Below are 12,381 nucleotides of genomic sequence, written 5' to 3'. Positions count from 1 at the left end.
CTGTGTGGTGTTGATTTAAAGGAAGCGTGTGTGGTGTTTAAAAAGATTTGATATGAGGTTCAACATAGGTTTAAAAATAGAAATAATTTCGAGTCGGTGCATCTGTAAAATAGAGAAATTTTAACTTTTTAATGACTTTTTACTTCTTGTTCAAAAGATGACTCTTATATGTGTTACAAAGTGCAAGTAACTTTGCTTGAATTCATCAGTTCTAGTTGTGCCTGTCATTTCCATTCTAACTTAAATTTAAATGCACTCTTCAGAATAAGAGCCTCTTGGCTTATATCGAACCATAAATCAGCACTTAGCCTTATGCCTCTAATAAAAGTAAGATTTACGGCCCATTTCCTAAAGCAGGGTCATCCGTGAATTTACCTCATTCATTCATTTAGAAAACATTGCTTGCATTAGCCATAAATAAATTGCTCCAGATCAGATGATTTTTGTAAGAGTAAAAGTAAAAGGTAATCCTCTCTTCCTATAGACACACCTGCATTCACACACATGCATATACAACATGTTTATGATGCTTGAGAAACATCTCCTGCATTCATTTTTTACCCTTGCCAACATGGCCAATGATAAGCGAATTCTTGCCGTTTTTGCTTGCAGAGTTCTGCAGGAAGCCATCACAGCCAAAAACGTGACCTGGGGGACAGGAAAGGAAAGAGGAAAGGCAAACAAAAAGATGGGAAGAGAGCAAGGAAGGAAAAAAAGTAAAGAGGGGAAGGAAGAAGAAAGAATGAAGAGGGAAGGAAAAAGAAGGAATGGAAGGATCCCCCCCCCCCACTCCTGCCTGAGTCAGCGCAGGTGCCCGACACGAGTGACACTGAGCTGACTATGCCCATTCTGGCCCCACCCACCCCAATTCCCTGAGGTCAAACACAACCCTCATGCGGCCTCAATGAAATCGAATTTTGACACCCCTGTGTTAGGCTGATAAGAAAGGATAACTTTCAGTAATGTTACTGAATCAAGAAAGAAGTTGTAAAAGCCCTTTTAGTTTTAGCTTTTATTTCCTGTCAAAACGGCATTTTAGTTCACTGGTAGGAACTAAAGTAGAGTAGGAAGAGATGGGACATCTCGGCAGCCAATTGCACGTATTGCTAAGCATGTGATGCTACAAGAAGAGGCTGAGCTAGAGATAAAACTAAGAGAGGACTTGCTAAGGGGAAAAAAATGACACTTAACAAAGTTAAGCATTCCAGCTAAATTAAGTGATTTTGGCAGTAAACTGCAACGATGTCTCTGTGACACAACACATAACATGTACTGATGTCATTATATAAATGCTCTGAAGATGTGCGAGTGTTCTGTCATCTGATGCAAATGTCAGTCATCTCATTTACCTGATGACATAATCGCACAGGCTTTGTTATTTGCCCACCCTTTTCTTCCCGCAAATGCTGAGGGGTCAGCTAGAACAGGGCTGTCAAACTCGCGAGCCATGGGCCAGATAGGTCACACATTGGCCACACCCACACCCGGTTTAGCGAAGCGCGGGAAAGTCCCGATGCGTCATGTGACGATGGCGTGACGACGGGAGTTTGACACCCCTGAGCTAGGCAAAGCAATTGTCCTGAAAAGTGAAAGTCTTGTGCCATTGGGCCCCTAAGTTTAACATTCCAGCAGAACAGCTAAGAAGAGCCTAACTAATCAGAGCTGCTGTACTTAGCTTGCTAGATATTACAGTTCTTCCTGAGAGGCTGAATGTGAAATCTCCACTGTAAAATAATTGTATATTTCAGTGAAGGAATATTCTCTGGTGCCACATTTGCTTATGAAAGTTATATTTGATTTTTCTTTCTGAATATGTATACGGAGAGCAAGAAGTGTTAAAATATGCATGAAATAGATTTCTGGCAAGAGTGAACAAAGGGCTTACTGTTAGTTTCATGCAAAGTATGGAAAAAAAGAAAAACAAAAGTTAACTGAAATGGCATACTATATAACATTATTTCTCAGTAGCTCAGAAGGATTACGTGCAGGAGTTTGCCTAAAGCGTCTGAAGGATAGAAAAACAATGTAGTTTCTTTGGAAAAAGCCATCATGGTTTATTCTGTGACTCCCCTTTCTTAAATGTAAACGTTGCTGAGTTTGGTTTACCTTACATTACATTATCAACCTTCAGCTTCTTCCTAATTAGCAAAGGCCTTTGTAATTCAAAGACAAGAGAATATTTCAAGAACTATCAATACATGCCATGCATTCTTTTTTTTTCTTTGCTGCTGTGTGAGAAATTTGTGAAGTGAGTTTTGCCCCATTTGATGACTTTTCTTGCCGTTTTTGTCAAGTGAATTGCTGCAATTGTTAAATTAGCAACACGGTTGTTTAATGAATCTGACTTCCCCCTTGACTTTGCCCGTCCAAAAATTGCAAAAGGTGATCACATGACACTGCAACTATCAGACATATTATGAGTCAATGGCTGAGCATCTGAATTTTGAACATGTGACCATGGGGATGTTGTAATGATCGTAAGTGTGAAAAATGGTCATGCATTATTTTTAGTGCTGCTGTAACTTCGAACAGTGACTGAATGAACTGTTGTAAGTTGAGGACTACCTGTATTAGCATTTTTTGACCCCCAAAGCCACTTGGGCTTTTGATGATAAAACTAGATCCAGGAATATCCTTGGATTGTGTTTTTTCCTTCAGGAGAAGGACAATCCCACCCCATTGTATTCATTCTGAGAACCAGCCGTGCAAAAAACATTCCAGTGGTTATTATATGGTTTCAGTTCCTTGGCTGCCCTCCAGCCAATTATACTTCCAAGCACAAATTCAATACCTACATGACCAATGGCAAGGAGCTTGCAAGCTAAGCAGGGTTGGACCTGTTTTTTTTAACATGGACATCCCTTGGCTGTTGCTTAAACTGAGATATGAGAAGTAATTCCAGAAAGCGATGGCAAATGTTATTGATACTTTTGCCATTATGGGTAATCCTCTTCTTGCAACCGTTCGTTTATTGACCATTTGTGAGACAACCATTCCTGGTACTTATAACAGCTCACCTGAGACAGTCCTTGTCTCATGCAATCAAAATTTGGGCATCTTGCAACCTGCACGTATTTACAATGGTTGCAGCATCCTGGTTTCCAGGTGATCACCATTTACAGACTTCCCAGCTGGTTTCTGACAAGCAAAGTTAATGAGGGGGGGGATGCTGGATTCAGTTAATGACTGTGTGATTCACTTAAGTGACTGCAACCATAAAGGTCATGCAATTGGACACAAGTCACTTAACTGTGTTGCTTAACAAAGCTCCAATCCCTATTGTGGTTATGAAGTCGAAGATTACCTATACCTTCTTCAGTTCCCTATAAAACCTACTTTGATGTATCCATGAAATCACTACAAGGAACTGGGTTCGAAGGAGGTATCATTTGTCCTCCAGACTCTGACCTTGCCCCAAATCCTCCAGTGAGCTCAATACTTGAAAGCAGGAAGGGCAGAATAGAACTGAAGGATCTTATTTTATGTTTAGGCACTTTTGGTGTACAAGATTCCCCATTCTAGAAATGACGCTGGTAGCAACAGCGGTAGATCTTCCACTTCCAGCACTTACAATGAAAATTAAGCCATATTCAATACCGTGTTTTCCCAAAAATAAGACAGGTCTTATTTTTCTTTTGAACCCCCCCCCCCCCGGCCGAAATAAGTGCTTGGACTTATTTTCAGGGAGGTCTTATTATCGTGACATAAAATGTTTCCTCACTGAAAATATCAGAAAGCAGAGTAATACAAGAATATATCAAGTTGAGATTGTTGGAACAACATAGCTTAGGAAGGCTAGAACAGACTATGAACAATAGTTACAAAAGGTACAGCAGTTTTCTATATTAATTTGCAGCTACTGTGTTTCCCCGAAAATAACAACCCCCCACTCCTGAAATAAGCACTTGGCCTTATTTTCGGGGAGGTCTTAAGTATTTTTGAGGTGCAAGAGGTGGCGAGCATGGTCACCTCATAGCTGCTGCTGTGTTGCAATATTTTCAGGGAGGGCTTATTTTCAGGGGAAGGGCTTATTTTAGCGCATTCGCTCAAAAGTCTGATTGGGCTTATTATCCAGAGAGGTCTTATTTTCAGGGAAACAGGATATTTTTGACTTTTATGTGTATACAGGGGATGCTGATTTTGTGGCTTGGGTTTCTATTCCTAGCCTATTCATGCAAGCAATAAATAATAGATTTAGCAATAGATTATGCACAGTGACATTAGCTGTTAGGTTGCCGTGTTCATTCAAAGTGAATATAAATGTAAAATTAAAGACATGATGCAGACATGCTATTTCTCAACTTTCTCTTTATGAAGCCCAACAAGGAGCGATCCTGATGAAGGTATATCTGAAAAAATTACATTGTGTTTTTTTTTATTCTAGGGAGGGAAAAATTATGTTAACCTTGACTTCAGGCTGAATGCCTCCTTTTATAAATGCCTGGTACAAAATGTCTCATTTCGCTCTTCATATGTAAATGCCTTCTATTTATTAACTAAATACCGTGTTACTTGGTGTGTACTCCATGCTTTTCATGCTTTGTTTTCCCCAGTTGCTGCTAATTTACAAAAAATAGTAGATGACCCCAGAGGCTTGAAAACATTAACCTTTAAACTGGTAAGTAAAAATACCGTTGGAGGTGTAATAATGTAAGTAAATAGGAAAGAATTACTGATCTTTTTGAGCAAAGTACTTTCTTCATTTCTGGGCTTTTATTAGTCTTTTTTTTTTTTAAAACTGAACGCTGACCTTTCAAGCATTTTATTAGTCTTTGCAAAATGAAGTTAGAAAGTAGAAAACAGCCTTTGTCGCTTTTTTTTTTTTAATTTCACTGGCTGGAAATCATAATTTATCAGAAAGGAAAAGAAAAGTCAGCACTCCTCTATCAATCTCTGGTGAGCTGACAAACCCTGACATATATCTTGTGTCCTTGTATCTCCTGGTGCCTCCCATGTACTGGCTGACAGCGGTAAGACTTTCTGATTTGTGTTAGTTGAATCCCTGAACCTACAATAATTTATTTCTTAAGAAGACAGTAAAACTAAGCTTGGGCATCTGGCGTGAAGTTTGCATTTTTCTGGGTAAATGGCTTACTGTTTGGGAATTGTAGAAATCATGATGCATTTCCTGAAGTCCAGAAGGCAATAACAATAGCCATGCTATAGGACAGTGATGGCGAACTTTTTTGCTCGTCTGGGCCGCAACCCGGAAGAGGAGTGCATGTGAGCATCAGAAAATGAACTTCCTGTTTCTGGCGCATGGAGCCCATGATACCTGGCATGCGCAGCATTGCCCATTCCTCTTCCAGGTTTCTGGTGCGCATGTGTGCGTGACGATCAGCTGGGTGGCGCACGTGCTCATGCCAGAAAACGGAAGACGAGCTCTTCCAGTTTCCAGCACTGCCGCACGCACGAAGGCTAGCTGATTGTCACAGTGTATGCACACCAGAAACCCAGAAGAGGAACGGGCGATGCCGCACATGTCAGGGGACGTCGGGCATGCGTGCCATAGGTTCGCCATCATGGTTATAAGATGTTTAGCTGCCCTCAGCTATAGTTAGTTTGTTCACCCATCATACTTCCTCTTGCTTTTGCTTTTTTTATGGGGCCCAATTCACCTATTTGATCTGCATCACTCCCATGCTTAATAGTTTGGAAATGAAATCATGGGTTCCTTCTGAAGATACATGTCGGCTTGGGCCCTCAGATAAAATAAAACCCTTTTTGAATAATCCCCCTCCCCTCTTTCCATAGCCATTTATTTCACTATAAAATGCTCCTTTTGGAGAGTGTTGAAGCATTGGAGAGACTGGTTGCGAGGTGCTCATGGATAGTCAGATATTCCCATAGGAAATCAAAATGTTCTGATTCAGCAACTTCTCTTCCCTACTATTATTCCTCATTGTTGAAGGAAGCCCTTGTTTTATTTTTGTTTAAAACATTTATATTAGGCTTCCCATTTAAAGAAAAGAGTGCTTTGTGATGATTCAATGGACCATCATTCCCGGCTTCCCCCACGGACTTTACTTGTCAGAAGTTGGCTAGGAAGGTCTCAAATGGTGATTCCATGACTCCCGGATGCTGCAATTGTTGCAAATACCTGCAGTTTCCAAGTTCCCAAATTTTGATCACATGACCATGGGGACATTGCAGTGGTTTTAAGTATAAGGACTAGTTGCAAGCCAATTCTTTCAGTGCCATTGTAGCTCCAATTGGTTGCTAAACAAATGGTTATTAGCCGAGGACTATGTCTAATAGGGATAGTGGCTCAGTGGCTAAGACTGATCGAAGCTTGTCGATCAGAAAGGTCAGCAGTTCGAATCTCGGATAGAACTGGCTCTTCGGCTTTGAAACGGAGATGAGCACCACCCCCTAGGATCGGGAACGACTAGCACATATGTGCGAGGGGAGCCTTTACCTTTACTTTATCTGTACAGTAAAGTATTAATGTGCAGATATGTCTGTGTGCTCTGTGACCTCATATTGGCTACATAACCACAGAAATGACTTTGGACAACGCTGGCTCAACTGCCCTTGCAATGGAGATGTGCACTGCCCCCTACAGTCAGCTATGATTTGCGGAGTAAAATTTGCAGGGGCTCCTTACGTGTCTGTGTTGTGAACAGTTGCAGAGCCGTTTTGAGAGAGGTGCCATCAAAGAGATCAACCAGTAGTAATTATGACTAAGTGGAATGTCAGTTTTATAATTGGACTAGGAAACAATGTAATCACTGTGTCAGAATAATAACATTTAGCACATTCAGGTTCCTCAACAGCTCCCCTTCCAAGTCATGATCTAGAAACAGTTCTGTTTAAGCCATCATTACAATCCTATTTAAGTCTGAAGAACTAATTTTTCAGTAGCTAAAGTGGCTTATTACTGTATCAGACTCGGAATGATATTTGCAATTGGTCAGCCATAGCAAATGTTTCTCTCTATATTGTAGATCAGCGGCCCCCAACCTTTTGGGCACCAGGGACCAGTTCCATGGTGTTGTGGCCCGCCAGCAGAGCTGACAGCAGATTCAGACAGTGGGGAGGTTGGGAAGGAACATGGGACAGTCCTGGAGTCCGGGGAAGGCTCTGATGAGTGCTCTGTGTCGAAGGCAGAGATGGGGCCGGGGCCAGGGAAATCTGACAGTTATCTGCTGCCTTCAGAGTCAAATATCAGTGAGACAGACAAACAGCTGGAGGTTCAAGTCCAAGTGTGTACATGCGCAGAGCTTCCAGGAGAAGGGAACAGCTAAGGAACAAGGGTCAGTTTGGGAGTAAAGGCACAGGGGGACAGTGAATGGCCCCTCCCATAAGGAATAAAAGAGGAGCAAAGGGGGAGTGGAGTTTGCAGGAGACAATTAGTTCATGCCTGCATTCTTGCAAAGTATTGTGGCGTCTGAAAGATACAGGCCTGGCCACTCTCCAAGCCTGATAAAGGTCGGTAATTGTAAACTATCTTAAAGACTGTGGGCCGGGACTTTGCTGAAGAGGAATTCACTGTAAATTAAATAACATCGGTTTATCGAGACGAGGACTCGGCTTCATGCTGCTGGGGAAGCCTAGGTCGGAACACATGAAGAGAAATTTTTCCATAGACCGAAGGGGACCTGGTTTCATGTGCTGCCTTCATCCTGCGGATGGGACTTGGTTTGTTTCTGCGGACTGTACCATGCCGCGGCCCGGTGCCAGTTCGTGGACCAGGGGTTGGGGACCCCCATTGTAGATAGTTATCGGCTGACTTCCATTTGTTCAGCAACCCTTCAAATTTATCCGCGGTGTGGAAAAAAGTGGACATATAAATGGTTCCCAAAGTTCTGGCCATCATAGCACCCCCATGTTGTGATTATGAACTAAGCACTTGAGTGGCCAGCTCACGATTTATGCCGTCACAGGGAGCTGTAGTTATGCAATCATCATATGCAACCTTCTGATAAGCAAAGGCAAATGGGCAAGCCACCAGGGCGACTGCATTTTGCTCTGATAAATGGCGCCTGCCTGCAGTCTCTGCCAGCCCTTCCCCAACCTGCTCATGGCCTGCACGATGCAAAACGACTCCCATCTTTTGGCATTATGAGAGCAACTGGGGTTGCCAGCACTAAGCAATATGGTCATGTGACATCACCCTTTACAACAGTAGCAATTGTGGTCCCAATTACTGTTGGAACTTGAGGGCTGCCTGAACAATGTTTTGAGTTCTGCAGGTGAAATGTGACTTATACGTAGCAAAAAAACCTACACACACACACACACACACTTCTCGCAATCAGCAGTGTATATTATTGTTAGTAATCCCCAACAACAATAGAAGAATGAGCTTTCCCAAATGAACCATGGTGGAGTAATTTGAAATCCACCAATTAACCAGGGAATGTTGAACACAATGAGCTGCCCTTCTTACAATTTTGTAAATAAAAGATATGAATTCAGGCTCTCCAGCAGTAAAAGCATCTGCTGCGATCCGTGGCAAAATGTGTAGCTTCTTCATTGACAACTTTCTCTAAAATAGTTTCCTCATAAAGTGTTGCCTCAGCTTCTTCCTACAAAATATGACAAAACTGTATAGGCGTAACAACATAACTTGTGACCGCTTCAGCAAAATTGATCTATGGGATGCACATCTTGATGAACGTTGGGTTGTATTATTTGTATCCTAATTTTATTGAAAAGGCTCTAGGAGGCACGTTCAGTGCACAAAACCCTCGTTGTTGCCTGTAGTGTAAGTATTTTTTACTGTAATGTTTAAGAGCATAATTATTGACACTCCTAAAACAATTGACAATGCATGATTAATGGCATATGTAGCAAATTTGCCTTCTTCATAATGGTATCAATCTGTGGTTATGCTGGGCAATCTGAAGACTACTTTTTGAAAACTAGCCTGCTTTAAATAGAAAGTGTACATGTTTAGACTGTTGGTGTAATTAGTAATATTGATTGAAAAATGAAAACTTTAACAATAATCAGCTATACTGACCCCATTATATTCAGTAGCAAATTGGTTCAGGCCAGTTCAAGATATTTGAAGTTAAAGCTACTGGTTTATCTAGGAGTTAGTTTCACTGAATTCTGTTATCCCACTCTGAATAACCGCATACAATAGGCAGTTTTCGCCCTCCTAGAGGCTTGAGGAAAGCCTCTGGAGCCTGGGAAAGACAAAATCCCCCCCCCCCCCCCCGGCAATGGTTCAGAAGGCCGGCTAGGCCACGCCCACCATGGCCACGCCCACCCAGCAACCAGGCAGAGGATCTGTTGCTGAAATTTTTGAAGCCCACCTTTGAAAAGACCCATGAATTCAAGTCAGGATTTAGGCATGAAAGCCAGTTGGGTGACCTTGGGACAGTCAATCCCTCTCAGCCCAATTCACCTTACAGGGTTGTTGTGGGGAAAATATGAGGAGAAAAGTGCGTTGGATATGCTCACCGCCTAGAATTATTTGTAAAAAGAAAGAAGGGGGAATGGGGGGAAGGAAGGTTTACTTTCTCTCTCAAGAGCATTTCCCAACCTCCTTTAAGGACCTCTAACCCTGTTCCTTTGGCATTGTGTTTTTCAGGCTTCTGGTTGCGACGGTACGGAAATCCCCGATGAGGTAAAATTGATTGGGTTTGCTCAGTTAAGCGTCAGCTGATGCCAAAGCACCTGACCCTCCCCCCCCCCCCCAGCAAAAGGGTGTGATTGCGAAGAGGCCAGCTTTACATTGCGAAGGAAATTTTTCAAGCACCACACACGGAGTTCCGCTTCATCCAGTAGCACCTCACCAGGTTGGAACAAGCGAAAGCCCACCGCTCCACCACTCCTTGCTAACATTCCAGAGGCCACTCAGTGCTACTTCAGCAGTTGGGATGGATTTCTCCGACGAGAGCACAGACGGATCGGAAATGCACTTGAGTGGCTGTATCCATTGGTTACAAAAGGAATCTGCTGCCAGAGCTATTTCTTCTTTAATTCAAACAAAACAGTCATTATTTAGTGGACAATTCTGATTCGTTGGTTGTTATGTAGAATGAACGTGATTATAAACGATAGGGTTTATTAGCCAAACTTGAATTCCTGATTTAAAACCAACTGTGAATTCCCCCCCCCCTCTTTTATTTATGCAATATATATCCCCGCTGTATGAAATTGGACTCCCCCCCCCCTTCATGATTTATGTGCTAGTTGCAGTTAAATTATGTTTATTTAAAGGGAAGCGGAGATTTCTCTTTGAAGTATTTGTCACAATCCCTAGTTTTGAACTGATGTAGGCATTAGTTTTGGGTTTTGTTTGGTTTGCGTGTTCCTTTAAGCATCCCTCATTGGATTGTCAGTGGCGTGGGAGGTGCCTTGCAAATATTAACGTTCTAAGATTGTGCCTGAACCTATGCTAAACCAAGCTCATCTCATTTTTAGACACACCGTGCTTCAATTTTCTGAGTCATGAGAATGATTATTATAGCAGAGACTCAAAAGACAAATAAATTATGGCCTACTTTGTTGGGGGAATCTATAAGCTGAACCGTGTAAACAGTTGCCATTAAGCTAAAATGCCTTTGTTTTACCCGTCATGGATTTGGTTTATAATTAAGGGATAGGAATTGTTTCATAATAATAAAACTTGAAAAGAATCTGAGCTTTACTTGAAATTCTGCAGAACATCCAGGTGGAGTGCAAATAATAAGAAAGGGCTTTGTGCAATGGTTTCAGTGGTGAACGAAAATCGAGAAAATGAAACAAGAAGGTGTTACACAATATTTAAACATTTCTGACCAAAGTAGTCATAAGATTAATCTGTGGCATAGATATTTTGGAGTTAGTGATTTTTGGAATGAGATTTCAGTCTGATACATTTTCAAAGGTGTGGACTTACTGGATGTCCCACATAAAACCAACTCCTTGCTAAGTTTAGGTAAACGGCAGCTCTTTAACCTAAGGGGAAAATGGCAAATGTGTTATTTAAAAGTTATTTATAATACCTTGTCATTAATGTTTGAGGTGTTCTAGACCATTGGCATACAATTCAATGTAATTTCATTCCATTCTGTTGTTTACACAATGATTACTTAAAGACTGACTGCAGAGGTAAAGGAAAATAAAGGTGTATTGCACAAATAGATTGCTGACTTTTCTTTCACGATGCATCTAGATTTACTTTGAATTATTCTCTCCTTATTTTCTCATGTCTTAACTACTAGCCCTCCATGGATCGAAACACAAAAGGTCAGTTTCTTTACCCTTTTGGTCATTCTTTTTTGTTCATTGTGAGTCACAGAAAATGGCATTTTGAGCCAATCTTGACTGATCTTGGGGAAAAAAACTTGACAGAATTTAAATCTGATTAGTATTTGGATAGGAGACCACCATGAAATCCCAGGGCTGCAGGCTACTTTGGAAAGTTGAAAAAAAACAGTCCTGGAAAAGAAAAAAATAGTAAACTGCTTCTGTTCTACATTGCCAAGGAAATTATATCAATCTATCAAAATAATCTCCAGTGGGTGAGTTTGGTGGAATGATCTCCACCCACTTTCAGTTACAATTCCTGTTAATGTAGTTATTCAAAGCAAGTGCATGCAGCCATATTGTTAGTTGGGTGAACTGCAGGATACCCAAAACTGCCCGTGCTACTGCATTCTCGACCAATCACAACTCCTGGATGATCTTCAAGGGCAGCCCCATGTAGAGTGTGTTGCAGTAATGCATACAGGAGGTGACTCTGACACGAGTGACTTAAGAATAAACCAGGATGAATGGCTTATGAATAGTTTCACTTAACACGCTACGCCAAATCAAAATGGACCATGTTATATCTTATGTATGAACTGGTTATCATTATGATGATATGCATGTACTGCTGCGCCTTTGACAATTATATGGAAAATATGGTGCAGATGTGGATATTCTCCCCCCCCCCCCGGTGATGCTGGGGCCAATCAAGAGGTGGTATTCAGCAGGGTCTGACCAGTTTTGGAGAACCGGTAGTGGAAATTTTGAGTAGTTCAGAGAACCGGTAAATATCACCTCTGACTGGTCCAGCCCCCAACTATTCTCTGCCTCCCGAGTTCCAGCTGATCGGGAGGAAATGGGGATTTTGCAGTAACCTTCCGCTGCCACGCCCACCAAGCCACAGCACACCCCACCAAGCCACGCCCACAGAACCGGTAATAAAAAATTTTGAATCCCACCACTGAGCTAGATGGCACTTATTGGTTTAATTGTTGCCAGGCCTACTGTGCTCATTTTAACCCTAAAAGCTTTGAAACCGTTTAGGGCTAAGTTACTTCAAAGGCCACTTTCCGCCATACCAGCCCGTCAAAATTTGGAGATTGGTTCAGATGTCTTTTGATCTGGATTAGTACCCTTCTTAGTTCATTGTTTCCTGGGGTACAGGAGCCGTCTTTGTGATGCTTCAATCAA

General features: G+C 41.8%; 1 protein-coding gene across 2 annotated transcripts in view; it reads left to right on the top strand.

Moving 5' to 3' along the window:
- Nucleotides 1–11,083, top strand: part of STK39 (serine/threonine kinase 39) — a 148,727-nt gene extending 137,644 nt beyond the window's left edge. For both annotated transcript variants that reach the window (XM_081935186.1, XM_081935187.1), the window contains exons 17-18: nucleotides 4,554–4,618; nucleotides 9,545–11,083. In XM_081935186.1, the coding sequence (XP_081791312.1) occupies nucleotides 4,554–4,618; nucleotides 9,545–9,619 (140 nt within the window). In that variant the 3' untranslated portion in view covers nucleotides 9,620–11,083. The remainder of the gene's footprint in view (nucleotides 1–4,553; nucleotides 4,619–9,544) is intronic.
- The last annotated feature ends 1,298 nt before the right edge of the window (nucleotides 11,084–12,381 follow it).

This window comes from Natrix helvetica (genome assembly GCF_964273705.1).
Source record: "Natrix helvetica genome assembly, chromosome: 1".
In the NCBI taxonomy this organism is placed as follows: Eukaryota; Metazoa; Chordata; class Lepidosauria; order Squamata; family Natricidae; genus Natrix; species Natrix helvetica.
This window is presented reverse-complemented; position numbering and strand designations above follow the sequence as displayed.